General features: G+C 37.2%; 3 protein-coding genes across 3 annotated transcripts; all 3 read right to left on the bottom strand.

Moving 5' to 3' along the window:
• Nucleotides 1-1,900: 1,900 nt before the first annotated feature.
• LOC148087598 (uncharacterized) lies at nt 1,901-4,039 on the bottom strand. Its single transcript, XM_087789805.1, has 2 exons — nt 3,971-4,039; nt 1,901-3,304 (listed from the first exon to the last, which is right to left on the bottom strand). The coding sequence occupies exons 1-2, from the start codon at nt 3,987-3,989 to the stop codon at nt 2,013-2,015; spliced, it is 1,311 nt and encodes a 436-aa protein (XP_087645931.1). The 5' UTR covers nt 3,990-4,039; the 3' UTR covers nt 1,901-2,012.
• Nucleotides 4,040-5,714: 1,675 nt separating this feature from the next.
• LOC148087597 (uncharacterized) lies at nt 5,715-8,831 on the bottom strand. The gene is made up of 2 exons (XM_087789831.1): nt 8,678-8,831; nt 5,715-7,356 (listed from the first exon to the last, which is right to left on the bottom strand). The coding sequence occupies exons 1-2, from the start codon at nt 8,703-8,705 to the stop codon at nt 6,119-6,121; spliced, it is 1,266 nt and encodes a 421-aa protein (XP_087645957.1). The 5' UTR covers nt 8,706-8,831; the 3' UTR covers nt 5,715-6,118.
• A 4,256-nt stretch (nt 8,832-13,087) lies between these two features.
• LOC148087596 (uncharacterized) lies at nt 13,088-16,023 on the bottom strand. Its single transcript, XM_087789918.1, has 3 exons — nt 15,901-16,023; nt 14,039-15,136; nt 13,088-13,134 (listed from the first exon to the last, which is right to left on the bottom strand). Exons 1-3 carry the CDS (start codon nt 15,914-15,916, stop codon nt 13,088-13,090), a joined length of 1,161 nt encoding a protein of 386 aa, XP_087646044.1. The 5' UTR covers nt 15,917-16,023.
• Nucleotides 16,024-17,044: the final 1,021 nt, after the last annotated feature.

Below are 17,044 nucleotides of genomic sequence, written 5' to 3'. Positions count from 1 at the left end.
GGTGTCAATGTAAAGTATTATGTGTGTTTGTTTGTTAGTTTAACATAAGTTATATTGACCAGAAATGTACTCCCATTGAACACATCAGGATGCAGGAACATACATGCTGGGTTTTTTTTCTCCTGATTCTACTGTTATATATATATACTGTATATACACACATTATTTAGATAAACAGACTAGTATTTGGTTTTAACTTTGGTTAGTCATGGCAGCAGGTATCCAGTGGATTCACGGCTCAGTGGAACTTCCCACTCTGGATGGATTTGCTGGATTGACATGGCAGATATTGTGGACAAAGAATGACCAGATGGTGACATTGTTGAAGGAAGATGGACCAGGGATGAGCGATGCCATTTCTTCATGTCTGATTCTGGTGCAGTGCCTTTTCAATGGGGCAAAATAGAGTGATTATTGAGAATGATCAATAAAAATCATATCAACAATATTGGGTAGCAAGACATTGTTAAAGTGGACTGTGTTTAAAGTCCCACAACATGTGTGTTAATATTATTGTAATAATCATAAGGCCAGTGGAAACTAATACAGGGACACTTGCTTTTCCGAAGAGATGTCTTCTTATGGTGAGAAAGGTCAACACAAATATCAGTCATTTGTTTAGTAGATATCGTGCTCCTCCAAAATTCGAATCGAAGATGGCAAAGCGGAGCCGGAGATGTGGTGCCACCATTCTGAACTTGAGTTCAATGAATTTGACGAACACGGAAATATCGTCTGGTTTATTGGCAGATATTTGGTTCAGGGCTTTCTGGATTGTGCGCATTAACCCCCTTTGAAGTGTTGGACACATGTGTCGAGTCAAGCTGCTGGTTGGAGGCTTCTCCTCACCTTCATCATCTTCCATCTTTACTTCAACAGGAATGAATGAAAGTGCAAATACATGATCTCCTTCTTCTCCCGCCTGGTCTTAAGTAGGGTCGCACAGTATAGCGTTTTTCTTTATTTGCAAGCATCTGCTGAACATCTGTAGGGACACAGACACACTTGAATCACCTAAAGATAATTCTAAGTATTCGTGATTTCACTTGGGCTCAAACTATTCCATAAAAAACTATTATCAATATAACAACGTTATGAACATTCAAACGACTTTTTTTAAAATGTTTTTATGAATGAACGAAACATAAACTGGACGATTAAATGTGACTTTACACATTTATTTAGGCAAAATTCTAATAAACAATATACTGATTCAGATTAAACATGTGTCTGTTTGTACCTGATCTAGTGGTCGACATCTCCAGCAGGATTCACTGTCTTTCGTTCTCTGTGGAAAATGTTGTAAAAAGACGATTGTTGGCAGGATCAAAGGAATCCAGATATTTTATCCACCGAATGTCCCACGAAGAATCAACGATCAGAGAACAAGGAAGGTCTCAGTGATTGTGGGGAAAAACAACGAAACGGCTGAACTTATTTCCTGTAAGTAGAATGAAGCACCAGGGCTACTCACAATTGAGTTTGTCCTTGTTCTGCTTGTCATCATTAGGTGGGCGGGGCTAGAGTAGATAAAGATGGATAGATCTCTAGATAGTTAAGATGAGTTGGAGTTAAAAGAGCAGAATTGAAGATGCTTCGGTTTTCTTCGTGGATGACCATTATGTGTGGAGTCAAGCTGCTGGTTGAAGGCTCCCCAATCTTCATCTACATTAATGAAGTGAATTGAAGACATTAAAATCCTCTTCCTCTACATCTATAATATATAGGTTGTTGAACCTCCTGAGTAAGTCTGAAGCATACATGCTCAGTAGATACAGCTGGTAAAGAAACAATAAAATCACACAACAAAGAAAGTTTTACCTCCAAACTTTTGTGTATCTTGCAGCGAGTATGAGAGATCAAGTTTGCCAATGATGACTTCAGAGTTCTGAATGCTTAATAAAAACCAATACAACATTTATTTAATTTCAAACAAATCCCTGGCCTTAAATAGTTCCAGGAAAAATAATTAAAAAAAACATTCTATCCGACTTAATAATACTTCATATAAATCACACTGTAGAGCAACTGAAATGGTTTTCTGCTGCATGAATTCTCATGTGATCCTTCAGATTCTCTTTTCGTGTGAAATATTTACCACACTGAGAGCAAAGAAGAGGTTTTTCTCCGCTATGACTTGTCATGTGTCTCTTCAGATGATTCTTTAGTGTAAAACATTTGTCACACTGAGAGCAGGAAAAAGCCTTTTTTCCCGTGTGAATTCTCATGTGTTCCTTTAGGCTCCCTCTCTGTGTAAAACATTGATCACACTGAGAACAAATGAAAGGTCTTTCTCCTGTATGAATTCTCATGTGCTCTTTTAGGCGCTCTCGCACTCTAAAGCATTTACCACAGTTAGAACAGGTGAAAGGTTTTTCTCCTGTGTGAATTCTCATGTGGTCCTTCAAAATCCCCCGGTTCGAAAAACTTTTATCACACTGAGAGCAGCTGAAAGGTTTCTCTCCAGTGTGACTCCTCATGTGTCTTTTTAGTTTTCCCATCAATGAAAAACATTTACCACACTGAGAGCAGCTAAAGGGTTTTTCTCCAGTGTGCGTTTTAATGTGTTTCGTTAGACCACCTCTCTGTGTAAAACATTTACCACACTCAGGGCATGAGAAAGGTTTTTCTCCAGTGTGAATTCTCATGTGCTCCTTCAGGTTTCCACTGCTTGTGAAACATTTGTCACAATGGCAGCAACTGAAAGGTTTTTCTCCAGTGTGAATTTTCATATGATTTCTCAGATTTCGCCTCCCTACAAAACATTTCCCACAAACTGAACAAGTCAAAGATCCTCCCGGGCAGGATTTCAAGTGTTGAGTCAGTCCTGCCTTTGAAGAACATTTTTTCCCACATCCAGAGCAAATCAGTGAGTTGTCCTCGGCATCACCTTCCTTTTCACTGACAGGAACTTTTAGCTGCTTCACAGAGTTTGAACCTGACTGAGTGCCACCGGTTTCTCGCCAGTCCTCACTGTCGTCAGTGTCAGATGCAGAAGAGAATGACCTCTGATGGTCAGGATCGATGGCACCAGGTGTATCCAAGAAGTGTGTTTGTTCTGATCCTCCAGAGTCGTCTTCATCTGGTTTTGGTTTTATGTCCCCAGTCAAGCTGCTTGTTGAAGGTTCCTCCTCATCTTCACTCTTCACATCAATTTGAATAATTGAGAGCTTGTAGGCTTCTCCTTCCTCTATAGATACATCTTCTTTTTCTTCTTTAATAAGACAACTTTCCTCCTGCTCCAGATAGGAGTTTCCTTCCGGCTTCTCAGTAGAAACATCTTCCACCAGCATGTGCTGGACATCTGCAGGAAAAAACACACTTGAGTCCCGAAACAATAATTTTACTTAGTAACACTTGCTGTACTACAAAATATACACATCATATAATGTAAAGTCCTCCATCATGTAGTTTGAATAACAGAAAAAGGTAAGAAATAAATAATGTGTTAATATCAAAATAAATGAAATAAATCTATGGAAAAAATACGTTAAAAATATTGACCTAGTGTCTTGTATCAAGTCCAAATTTAAATCAATTTCAAGGATGGTTCCATACAACTAGTGATATTGGCTATGAGTAAGACAAGTTCATATTCAACTAGATTTAATCATTTGGATTATTCATATTATTTAGTTGTGCTTTTACTTCAGACTCCGACCGTGACAACAATATCAACAACATCTTTAACAGATCAGGTTCTTTAGAGTTATACTAAAATGTTTGTTTCTGTACAACACTGAGTATGTTCTATAAATCACTAAACCCATCCGTAAATAATTGAAATGTTGCATTTTTCTATCACAACAGAGCTTTGTTTATAATCTGTGTCCGTCAACAGATCGAACGTTCACAGAATAATTTAAGGGTTTAAACTCCTGTCGAGTATTTTCTCACGTTCATCAAAGTATTGTCGATTAATGTCTTTATAAACAATACATGCGAGTCTTTTGTGTGCGTTTGTTTGTACCTGGTCTTCTGGTCACCATTTCCAGCTCGGTTATTTCAGGCTCGTCTGGACATCGAGGAGCAGCATGTGTTGCAGAGGAAAATGGAGGATGAGGCGAACTTCCGCCTGAAGCTAAAATGTGCGACTTCACACCAGATATAATCGGTCGTTATCAACACAGACGCGAATCTGTAGTTAGAAACAGAAAATGTACGGATCGTGATACATTAAAGTTGAAGGTTGAAACGTATAATATACGTTATTCGTTTTCTAGACCTTTATATTGAAAGGGTTTCCTCCGGAAGTCGTTGCGTCCCGGAAGTAGTTCGGTTCCGCGTAATATAAAAAACCGATAATATTTGTTTGCTTTTGAGAATATTCTATTTGACATTTAGACTCTTTTGTCAAATCAAATTATTTATTTTATATTTAATCACTTGTTTACCTGATGTCTGTTTAGATCGAATTCTGCTTACTTATTAAAAAAAAGTAAACAAAATAAATTGAAGAGCTGCTCTTAATATTGAGTGATGAGTGTCGCCATCTAATAATGATGTGCAGACGAAAAGACACATATCCTTCTCACAAAATGTGTGTATTTTATGCATCAACTAGAAAGTTTTGTGCTCCCGGGGTTTCTTGGCAGGTGAAACCAGTTTATTCTCAATCCTGGTTTGTTCCCTGGACAGTTTTTAATCTTCACACAGCTGCAGATTATAATAGGTTGCCTTTGTTACGACTACGACCCGAACTTGTTTGAGCAAAAGAAGATGGATGGATGCTCAAGAATGTGAGCATCAAGTTTACCAGCCAGGTTTACAAGAAGATGGTGATGATTTGTGTGGCATTGTCTAGGGTGTAGCATCAGAAAAACAGTTTACAAATTATGAAGAAACTACAGAAGTGAGATGTGGTGTGTTTTAAAATATATATATATTTAACAAAAATACCACTAGACTCTAGAAATAACCATTACTTACTTACATGGACACACACCAAGTATTTTCAGGTACATTACCCTGGTCTAGAAAGGCGCTTTACCAGTAAATTGCATCAATTCATCAAATGTCCTTGTTGTGGTTAAATTCTTTTTTTTTATTTGTTCCTTTTCTTCTCTATAATTGAACTTAACTAAAATAAACCAAACAACTATTGTGGATAAGACAAATGGTCAACAAAGTCATGTGGTCATCTTGTCATCTTAACCATGACCCTCAGACTATTGAATTTCTGTCCCTCGTTGTGGAAAAAATTAATCTGAAAGTTATAGTTCCCGCAAAATTTAAACTTCACTCATTTTCAATTCACATTCATGTCGACTAAGGGTTGGAGATATTTTCCGTTCCTTTTCATAGTTATGAGCAAAAATATATGTTGATTTTTACGTAACCGCTTATTCTCACCCGTCTTCATCTTTGTCCGAAAAGACACCTAGAAACATCCAAATCCCTCCATACGGCTCGTCTGTAACATCCATCTTGTATTGAAGCCCTGACACAAGAAATTGTTCTGAAAAACCTTTTTAAAATAATATTTTAAGCTGGTATGTAGCGCAAGATCTTAAGCTCTCAAGTCAATGCCGGAAGTCTTTCATCATTAAAACACATTGCAAGTGTCAGTGTGAATGCAGAAGATGTAGAAAGAAAAATACAGTTTTAAAGCTTTTCTGAACAATTCCTCACAGAGGACGAGTAAAAATGTACTGAAATTTGAATTTTGGCTTCAAGTGTATAAACCTTTATGAAATAACATAAAACAAGGAAGAGTTCTATAACATCTTGGACTGATCCATCAGCAACATATTCTCAGAAAACAGAATAAACACGGTCGCCATTTTAGACTATACAATACTTACTCACAATCGCAGTTCAGCAAATGGACTTTGTGCATGCATGTTGTCTTAAAACAAGACTTTTTAAATAATAATTAAAAATGTTCAATGCATGTAGGTGTCGTCTTACCTTTCATGATTTAAGCAAGTAAGGAACAAGAGTAGAACTAAAATCAATTATGGAAAAAACAATATCACATGAACCAATATCTCAAGTCACATTTTTTCCCAGTTTCTTTCGTGAATGACAACTGGTGGAGCGAAACTGAAAGAGTTTTAGCTTGCGTGAATATTCATGCGAGTCTTCTGTTAGAAATCTGGCCAAAACACTTTCCACATCAAGCACAGCTGAAAGTTTTTTCACCAGAATGAATTTTCATGTGCTTCTTCATGTTAGCAATCTGGGCAAAACACTTGCCACATTGGATGCAACTAAAAGGTTTTTCCCCAGTGTGAATGATCATATGAGCCTTTAATGTATGGTTCTGTTTGAAAGATTTATCACATCGAGAGCAACTGAAAGATTTTATACTGGTGTGAATGTGCATGTGTTTTTTCATGTTTGAAATCTGGGCAAAACACTTGCCACATTGAGAGCAGGTGAAAGGTTTTTCCCCAGTGTGAATTCTCATGTGAATGTTAAGCGCTCTATTCTCAGTAAAACATTTACCACACTGAGAGCAGCTGAAAGGTTTTTCATCCAAGTGAGTTTTGTAGTGTTCCTCCAGACGTACTTTCCAAATAAAATGTTTACCACAATGAGAGCAGCTAAAAGGTTTTTTACCCGTGTGTATTCTCATGTGATCCTTAAGATTATGGTGCTGCTTAAAATATTTGCCACACTGAGAGCAACTGAAAAGTTTCTCACCAGTGTGGATTTGCATATGTTTCTTCATGTTAGCAATCTGGGCAAAGCACTTGCCACATTGAGAGCAGGTGAAAGGTTTTTCTCCAGTGTGAATTCTCATGTGAATGTCCAGTGCTCTACTCTCTGTAAAACATTTGCCACACTGAGAGCAACTAAAAGGGTTTCCATCAGTGTGGAGTATCATATGAACCTTCAAAGCGTGTCTCTTTTTAAAACATTTTCCACAGGCCAAACAAGTAAAAGATCCTCCTGAGCAGGATCTCATGTGTCGACTCAGTCCTGACGTCGAAGAACATTTTCTCCCACATCCAGAGCAGATCAGTGATTTATCTAAATCACATTTCTTTTCATTGACATCCATTTTTGGGTTCTCTTCAGGGTTGGAATCTGGGTGAGTGTTACCGGTTCCTCTCCAGTCTTCACTGTCATCAGTGTCAGAGTCAGAAGACAGCGGCCTCTGGTGGTCAGGAAGGAGAAATTTGATTTGATTGACATCCGATTCTGATCCGCCACAGTTGTCATAATCAGTTATGTGTTGAGTCAAGCTGCTAGTTGAAGGCTCCTCCTCATCTTCGTTCTTCACAACAACAGGAGTGAATGACAGCTTGGAAACATCATATTCTTCTTCTTCCTCCTTTACATCCATCATATGATTAGTTTCTTGTCCCTGTTCCAGACTGGAACTTACATTCTGCTGCTCAGAAGAACCTGTAGAAACACAACACACATAAGTCATCGTAACTCTTGTGGGTATTGTTGTAGATATACATAGGACACTGCCTCAGTTAGCTTCATAATGATGCTACAATATAAGGTTAATTTTAATTTGACATAAATTTGCCCAATGTGAGAAAAATAAAGGCATATCTTATCTTATTTCTCCGATCCTTAAAACTCTTCACTGGCTGCCAGTTTCTTTCAGGATCAACTTTAAAATTCTGTTTCTTACTTTCAGATCTATTCATGGTCAGACTCCTCCTTACATCACTGATCTGATCCAGACTTACACCCCAGCTCGGGCTCTGAGGTCTGTGGATCAGAATCTACTGATGGTTCCTGAACACGGTTCAGGACCAGAGGAGAGAAATCCTTCCAGACTGTTGCTCCTAAGCTTTGGAAGGATCTTCCTCTGTGTTTGATGATCTACTGACTCCTTCAAGGAACATCTTAAAACATTTTTATTCATGCAGGCTTTTCCTTGATTCTCTGAGACTCTTGTGTTTGTCTCGTTGACATCTTGACCTTTTAAGTATATATTTTATTGGGTATTGTATTGATTGTTTAAGCGCTTTGTGACCCTGGTCTAGAAAAGTGCTATATAAATATAAATTACTTACTTATTTACTGTTATTTCCTACAGTACAGTACTTTTTTTAGTACCGTTATTTATTTTTCGTCTCTTTACTTTTAAATGCATGGATACATTCATTGTAAAATTGATTTCATAAAACAAAAAAAAACGTAAAAAAGATATTGATATTGAGTGTAAACCATAAAATGTAAACAATTTAGATGTGAAATGTAATTCCATGTCAATAGATTTAGTGTAAACAAAAAGTGTCAACATATAGCAAACCAAGGAAGCAATCAATCAATTTTTCTTTTACAATTACTTACTTTTTAATTAATTTAGATTTTGTTGAAATTGTTGAAAATTGAACTTTTTTTTTGCGCACTGAAAAATATAGACAACAGTGCTTGAAATGCAAGTGTTTTTCTAATTCGAAGTCAGATTTTGATGATGTAAAACCTCAGCGTCCGAACATTATATCATTTATTATATCTGATGGCACACATTTATACATACTTATACATACACCACCCCTACATGGTAACACACGCACGTGAACATGATATAATAGTGGTGATAAAGGACGTGCACGTTTCCATGTACATCAATGCTGCCAGGCCAGAATGTACTAGAAAGTCCAGACCACAAATCTGTCCCAGTCTCGACTGAATATAGACGTGTGTCTCTCTCGTGTGTGTGTGTGTGTGTGTGTGTGTGTGTGTGTGTGTATTTGTGTACCTGATCTCTGGGTCCTCATCTTCTTCATCCGGGTTGTCTTTAGATTCGCCTCTCGACTATCACAGAAAAACGTCGGATCTCAGGGCATTAAAATCCACAAACAGGCAGACATGTTATGTTTCTTACGATACTAAAGACAGAATGCAAGCAAAGGTTTGACAATCGCATCGGCAGTGAAGGTTTCCGTCTAATGTGTCCTGGCTGCCGCTTGGTGATGACGTCACATCCTGCAGTTACGATTGAATAGTACAATTATTTTTTAGTGGCTTGAAATAAATAATTCAAGGGGTTCTCTCGACAACACATGGAACGTTTATTTATATTTTAAAAAACGATCGTCAATCTGATCATTTTACGAGCTCTTGTCCGGTCTACTTCCGGGTCTGATCACAACCACTTTGTGATTGGCTGATTTCAGAGACGTGCGGTGAGATTCATGGTTGGTGAGGCACTGACTCCTTTAGTGTCTGATTTACAAGTATTTAAACCCAGAAGGGAAGCTTATTCACACACTTTAACAACTAAGATTTAATTAATAATTTCTCAAAAAGTCCATATTGAATTGGGATATTTTGTGGGATATTAGTCTACATCTTCTAGATCGATGGCAGTCATTGAATGTGGATACTTATTGATTTATAGCATCATAAACATGTCATCTTTGACTAAGACACAAGAGTCATAACTGAAATATTATGTTTTAATTATCAATTTATTCTATATTCTCAATCTTAAACCTCCCATATTTAATGATCTGAACAACTTCAATTGGCTGAAAATATAAATCCATTTTAAACAATCAATAGGTTTAAAAATATTAATTAAATCTAAAAAAAGGATCAGAAAACGTGGATTCCCCCACCACAACCAGCGCGCGTGTTGTCTTCATTCATCACATCGTTTATTCTTTTTAAATGTTTGGGTTCGTAGCGTTTCTAGTCATGCAAGTTCAGCACAGTTAAGTTTAGCTTAGTGTGGATCTGTGAACTATTTCATGGTGAATATGTATCGCTACCAAGATCGATAAAATTAATATTTTGACTCGAACATGGAAACTTTGAAACTACTTACTTGTCCAGCAGGAACTGAGCCAAAGCAGCGTCAGTCGTGAATCCTTCCTCGTCTCTGACCTCACGTCAGTAAGCAAAAGCCGAGCAGATACGACCCTTGACCGTCCTTTCATCTGATTAGATTCCCTTTTTCTATTTTTTTTCTTTGACCCAGGTTCAGCCATAGCAGCGCAATGGCGGGTCTCTCGCTTGCTTCAATGCTTAGCCCTCGGTATACAATAGGCGGTAATGAGGAAGTAACAAGTGCTGTGAAGAAGTTTGTTTAATATTTTTTATGCAGGATGTTCAAACCATCCCCGAGAACTTTTACAGTTAAAACTAGCAACTGAAAAGTTTTTCATCCAAGTGAGTTTTGTAGTGTTTCTCCAGACGTACTTTCCAAATGAAATGTTTACCACATTGAGAGCAGCTGAAAAGTTTCTCACCAGTGTGGATTTGCATGTGTTTCTTAATTTTAGCAATCTGGGCAAAACACTTGCCACATAGAGAGCAGGTGAAAGGTTTTTCTCCAGTGTGAATTCTCTAGTGAATGTCCAGCGCCCTTCTCTCTGTAAAACATTTGCCACACTGAGAGACACTAAAATGTGTTTCCATCAATGTGGAGTCTCATATGAACCTTCAAAGCGTGTCTCTTCTTAAAAAAAATTCCACAGACCGTACAAATAAATAATCCTCCTGAGCAGAATCTCATGTGTCGACTCAGTCCTGACGTCGAAGAACATTTTCTGCCACATCCAGAGCAGATCAGTGATTTATCAAAATCACATTTATTTCCGTTGACATCCATTTTTGGATTCCGTTCAGGGTTTGAATCTGGGTGAGTGTTACTGGTTTCTCTCCAGTCTTCACTATCATCAGTGTCAGAGTTAGAAGACAGCGGCCTCTGGTGGTCAGGAAGGAGAAATTTGATTTGATTGACATCTGATTCTGATCTGATTCCACAATTGTCATAATCAGTTTCTGTTTTCATGTGTTGAGTCAAGCTGCTGGTTGAAGGCTCCTCCTCAGCTTCGTTCTTCACAACAACAGGAGAGAATGACAGCTTGGAAACATCATATTCTTCTTCTTCCTCCTTTACATCCGGCATATGATTAGTTTCTTCTCCCTGTTCCAGACTGGAACTTACATTCTGCTGCTCAGAAGAACCTGTAGAAACACAACACACATAAGTCATCGTAACTCTTGTGGGTATTGTTGTAGATATACATAGGAAACTGCTTCAGTTAGCTTCATGATGATGCTACAATATAAAGGTTCATTTTTAATTTGACGTACATTTGCCCAATGTGAGAAAAATAATTATCTTATTTAGTATGAAGATAAAACATATCAGCTGAATTAACTGTTAGAAATATGGACAGTTCTCCTAAAAACAACAGAATTTAAATTATGTTCTCGAGCCACAAAAACAATGAATAATGTGGAGCATCAGTACATTTTAACACATCACATGCCGTCAATCATCGCATCAGTTACTTAACAGTGGCAAATTCTATTATTTGAGTCACTGTGTAAACAAGACCTCATTTACTCAAAATAATAAAAAGATATACAGTATATATATACACTTTTGCTTGTCATATCGAACTTTGAATATAATTTTAAAGACTGATTTTTTTTTTACAGCATCAACATCTGACTCCATAAATTACTTACTTTATAATCAATTTAAATTTTCTTCTTTTTTTTCATGCACTGAAAAATATAGACAACATTGCTTGAAATGCAAGTGTTTTTCTAATTCGAAGTCAGATTTTGATGCTGTAAAACTTCAGCGTCCGAACATTATATCAGTTATTATATCTGATGGCACACATTTATACATACTTCCATACACCACCCTTACATGGTAACACATGATACGATAGTGGTTATAAAGGACTTGCACGTGAACATGTAAGTAAGTAAGTGTGTGCACCTGATCTCTTGGTCCTCATCTTCTTCATCCAAGTTTTCTTTAGATTCGCCTCTCGACTACAACAGAGAAACGTTGGAACTCAACAACATAAAGATCCATAAACAGTCACACATGTTAATGAATGGATAATGAAATATGTTATGCGTTATGACAGCTTTGTAAATAGCATAACTTTAACTTTTTTTTTTCGTAAAAACAACAACCAGCATGGTTTGGTCTTGTAAGTGTGGATCTGTCAACGATTACGTGGTGAACATGTATCGCTACCACGCAGGTTTTTGATCGATAAAAATGAATGTTTTGACTCGAACATGGAAACTTTGAAACTACTCACCTGTCCAGCAGGAACTGAGCCAGAGCAGCGTCGGTCGTAAATCCTTCCTCGTCTCTGACTTCACGCCAGCGAGCGAAAGCCGCGCCGATGACGACCCTTGACCGCGCTTTCACCCGATTGGATTCCCTTTTTCTTTTTTTTGTCTCTTCAGACAAAATCCTTTTTTTCTTTGGCCCAGGTTCAGCCATAGTAGCGCAATGGCGGGTCTCCCGCTTGCGTCAATGCTGACTTGAGCCCTCGGTATAAAAAATGGCGCTAAAGAGGAAGTGACGTTTGCGGTGAAAAAGTTAGTTTAATAATTTTTCATGTAGCATGTTCACACCATCCCCCAATAACTTTTACATACAATAAAAATCCCACACAACACCTCAAGTCACGGTTTTATGAGTCATTCAACTAGTTTTAAGTTTAATCTTTATGAAAATATTTTAGTACAAAATTATTAAGGTACCCAAACTACCTAGAGCTGCTTTAAGTGACTCGATCACACGTTTATGTCATTCTTAGACAAGTAGTGATGCTGTAATGAAAGATAGATCCGCCTTTTTTTGCTTTTGATTGGTTAATATTACGTCAGGCCTTCCGTGATTGGCTAGATTTATGCGGAAAAATAACATTTATTATCATAAAAATAAAAATATTGGGTATTAAATGGGTCAATTTAAGTGTGAGTAAAACAAAGAATATTTTATTCAATGCCAACAGTTTTTAAATATTCTATTGTGTTTTTATTAGTCTTTTCTCTTTTTTACACGATTGAAATTAAAACCGTTTCTGGTCTTAATTTTATCTCTAGATAAAGTCCATACGTCTTTTCTTCGCCACACAAACCTCCGTTACTTTGATGTAAAATTCTACCTTGAGGCACTGCCTCACCTGCCTACCCTGACTGCACGTCCCTGGCAGATTTACAGGTTTTTGTTTTCTCAATGCACAAAGACAGCCTTTGAAGACTCATCTGGCAATTATGTAAACCAGAAAATGTGTTTTATTAACGATGAAAAGTATTTAGTATTCACGTATTGCAGAAAAACCTTCTGGACCACTTCTTGGGCAATTTCTCTTTTTTTTTAACAAAAAAAAATAAGTCAAATTTCGTTTTTTAACAAGAACTCAAATATTGAGTTTAGATGTTCTGAGGTTATAGAAAACATTTTTTACAAGGTGTGTAACTATGTTCATGTCACACAGACATACTTTACAATACACATCTTCACTTCCAGACGTATGTTTCAATAACATTTTAAACATAAATAAAAAAAATACAAAATATAAATAGTGAAAGTGTGAGATAGTGATGTTAACCTACATTATTGTTGTTTGTGTATTTTTATGACAGTATAAATAACAAACTTCTCTTGATTATGATAGATTTTTATTTTATTTAGACTCATTTTTTGGGTCAGATTTTTTTTTTTAAAGCTTTGGATCAGTTTCATCACACATGACATTGTCTTTAGCACAGACAACTGTTACCAGTTTTGAAGGTACACATGTTTGTCAAGTAAACTTTGTAAGTGTGGTCATCAAACATAAACTTCCACATCACAGTCTTTTTCTCTGACCCATGATGTCGACAAGCTACCTGTAGCATCGAAATCCGGGGTCAAATCCGTCCAGAAAAGGTGTTGAGACGATGCAGGTTTTGGATCCAACCAGTCAACAATATAGTTGAACCAATCAGGTGTCTGAAGACAGTAATCAGTTGATTGTCAGTCGGGTGCCGCTTGTTTAAGATGACATCTGATACCTGATCTCGGGACAGTTTAAACCCCTGACCTAAATAAAAAAAACGTGTTAAACTTAATGAATTTGCATGTGCATCTTTAGTTGACCTTTCTGTGTGTAACATTTGCCACATTGAGAGCAGCTAAAAGGTTTTTCACCTGTGTGAATTCTCTTATGTCCTTCCAGATGTCCTCTCCTCATAAAATGTTTACCACAATCAGAGCAACTGAAAGGTTTTTCACCAGTGTGAATGATCATGTGAGCTTTCAGATTATTGCTCTGTGTGAAGCATTTGTTACACAGAGAACAACTGAAGGGTTTTTCACCAGTGTGACTTCTCATGTGAGTCTTCAGGTAACCACTCTGTGAGAAACATTTACCACAATGAGAGCAGCTAAAGGGTTTTTCACCCGTGTGACTTCTCATGTGAGTCTTGAGTTCACTACGCCGAGTAAAACACTTATCACAGTGAGAGCACAAGAAAGGTTTTTCGCCAGTATGAATTTTCATGTGAGTTTTCATGTTAGCACTCTGGGTAAAATATTTACCACAATGAGGGCAGCTAAAAGGTTTTTCACCCGTGTGTATTCTCTTGTGAGTCTTTAGCTCACTACCCTTGGTAAAACATTTACCACAGAGAGAGCAGCTGAAAGGTTTTTCACCAGTGTGAATTCTCATGTGAGGCTTCAGGTCACCACTCTTAGTGAAACATTTACCACAGATAGAGCAGCTAAAAGGTTTTTCACCAGTGTGAACCCTCATGTGAGTCTTCAGTTCACTTCTCTTGGTGAAACATCGACCACACTGAGAGCAGCAAAAAGGTTTTTTTCCAACGTGACTTTTCATGTGAGTCTTTAGTTCATGTCTTTTTTCAAAACATATTCCACAAACGGAACAAGTCATGGATTCAAGGCAGGATTTAAAATGCTCCATTAGTCCAGCCTTTGATGAACATTGTGTCCCACATCCGGAGCAGATCGCAGAGCTGTGATCAGAATCATCTTGGTTTTCGCTGCTATGAACTTTTGGATTCTCCACAGATTTCGAACCTGACTGAGTGTTGCTGGTTTCTCCCCAGTCTTCACTGTCATCAGTGTCAGAATTAGATGAGAGTGACCTCATCTGGTCAGGAAGAGATGTGTCCAAAGAGCTGTCTTGTCCCGATCCTTCACTCTTGTCATAATCTTCTTCTGTTTTAATGTGTTTAGTCAAGCTGCTGGTTGAAGGTTTCTCCTCCTCTTCCTCTTCTTCGTCATCATCATCATCATCATCCTCGAGCTTCACACCAACAGGAGAGAATGACAGCCCTGAGACTTCTTCTTCCTCTTCCTCTTCTTTAACAATTTTAATAAGAATAGTTTCTTCATCCTCTTGATTCAGACTGGAGTTCCACCCCTGCTCAGTCGAAACTGCAAGTACACAAACACAAACACACTGAACAATCATTTTACTCATGGAATATTGTTGTTCTAGTAGAAGAATTTTTTTTTACACACTAATTTACCCTTGGATACTTGAAGTTATGCATACAATTATAAATAATAACATGATAAAAAGGGAAAGCATAGACCTTTCAATATTTAAGACATTAATGTCGCAGGTAAATACATGTTTTCATCTCAACCGTTCAAGGTGCTCTTATAGAAGGATAGATAGACTTGCTGCTTCACTTTGTTAGTTTTTTACTAAGGAGTGGATGCATTAAATAATAACAAAGTATGTGCTGTACTTACAACCAATACCAGTACAAAGTGTGGCCATTACATACGCATTTCCCTGTATGTGTGAATCATGAGGTAGATATAAAACTACAGGATTTTAAACAGCAAATGAAATACATCTTGTTCTCACTTTTATTATTTTTATATACTCTCTACGGAGAAAACTGAGCCAAAATAGAAAATAAAAGAGGTGTACAGGGACTAGCCTTATACATGCATTATATGACATTATTGTTGTTTTATTGACGACTCTTAACTAAGAAGGGCAGGTGGCGCTATTATGACCGCGATCTGTGAGCTCTACACGGGCTCAGAAGAGATGAAAATGTCCAACACACTCCGCTCTGTTCTCCAGTACTTTTCACGTTGTTATATGAGACTCAAGTTTAATAGTTTTTTCGTAAAACGTCATGGATCGTTCTCTGTACGTGTGTGTGTTTGAGTGTGTGTACCTCGTGGATCTGTCATTATCTCCAGCTGAATTCTCTTTCGTCTCGAATCTCGTGTATGAGTAAGTAAAAGTAAGTGAGATAAACACGTTAAAATGATCAGACAATACAGTGGAACGGTCACAACATTTCACTAAAAGAAAATGGAGGATGAGGCGGAAGTAGTTCTTGTGTGGCAGTTGTCAAGCGGCTGGTAACAAACTTAAAGGTACATTACCGCCACCTACTGGATTAAAGTAGTAGGCCCGTGAATCAAAATCATTGAGACTGATAAAATTTATTGATCCCTCTGGAGGTCTCCTTCGGGAATTTTTTAACGAATTTACTGTATAAATGTAAACTCATTTTACCGTGCCCATGTTGGCACTTTTAATGGATATTTGTCCATCTTAAAAACTAATGTTTATTTCTCCTTTGTTAGAGACCACAGAGATCTGGGTTTATTTCAGCCTTCAAATATACTTTGCAGTGAACTCTGTCGCTTTGAATCTGGTCCCAAAAAACTTGTAACTAAAACTGTAACTTAATGAAAATTATTTCTGTCTTTCTTTTGGAAAGTACAACTGTTTACTTCTTCAAAAATGTGGTGCAGGGTGTCTTGTGTGTCTTGGTGAAACAATGATTACGTGATTTTTCATCTAAATTAAATTGTTCAGTTCATTATTATTATTATCACTAATTATATTTCGTTTTTAACAGTAGGATTTCCGCATTTTTTTTTACCCCAAATATTCTCCTAAAAGCAACTTTTATGTTCAAGACAAAGGAGATTTTATTCATGTCTTGATCAGGTCGAGCACAATTTTGTGTTTTATTGAGGCCAAAGGCGGGTTCTGTTATTTGTCCATCTTATATTCCACACAGGCAAATGCACAAATGTCTATGAACAGCAATACTGTTGTGTCGTTAGTTGTCAGCATTGGTAGGATTGTTTTGATGAACTAAATCGGATTTATTACGACTAGGAATTGATACCGATAAATAATCACATCAATGTCTAAAAATTATATATGAATGAAGGAATTAAAGAATTCAACTTTATAAATGTGCATTTGAAAGTTCTGGTGGTCCCTCTGCATTACACATTTACCACATTAGGGGGACCTTAACCTTTTTTCTTTTTACCAGTGTGAACCTATATCTTGGT

Source organism: Callionymus lyra, chromosome 1, assembly GCF_982586985.1.
Source record: "Callionymus lyra chromosome 1, fCalLyr1.hap1.1, whole genome shotgun sequence".
NCBI lineage: Eukaryota > Metazoa > Chordata > Actinopteri > Syngnathiformes > Callionymidae > Callionymus > Callionymus lyra.
This window is presented reverse-complemented; position numbering and strand designations above follow the sequence as displayed.

Bases quoted from the DNA above. Each gene is read 5' to 3' on its own strand.
- LOC148087597 (XM_087789831.1), bottom strand. From the start codon at position 8,705: ATGAAGAAGATGAGGACCCAGAGATCAG. The intron at 7,357-8,677 runs GTACACAAATAC...GTGTTTCTACAG, and splicing joins GATGAGGACCCAGAGATCAG to GTTCTTCTGAGCAGCAGAAT.
- LOC148087596 (XM_087789918.1), bottom strand. The intron at 13,135-14,038 runs GTTGTTCTCTGT...CTATAACCTCAG, and splicing joins CACTGGTGAAAAACCCTTCA to AACATCTAAACTCAATATTT.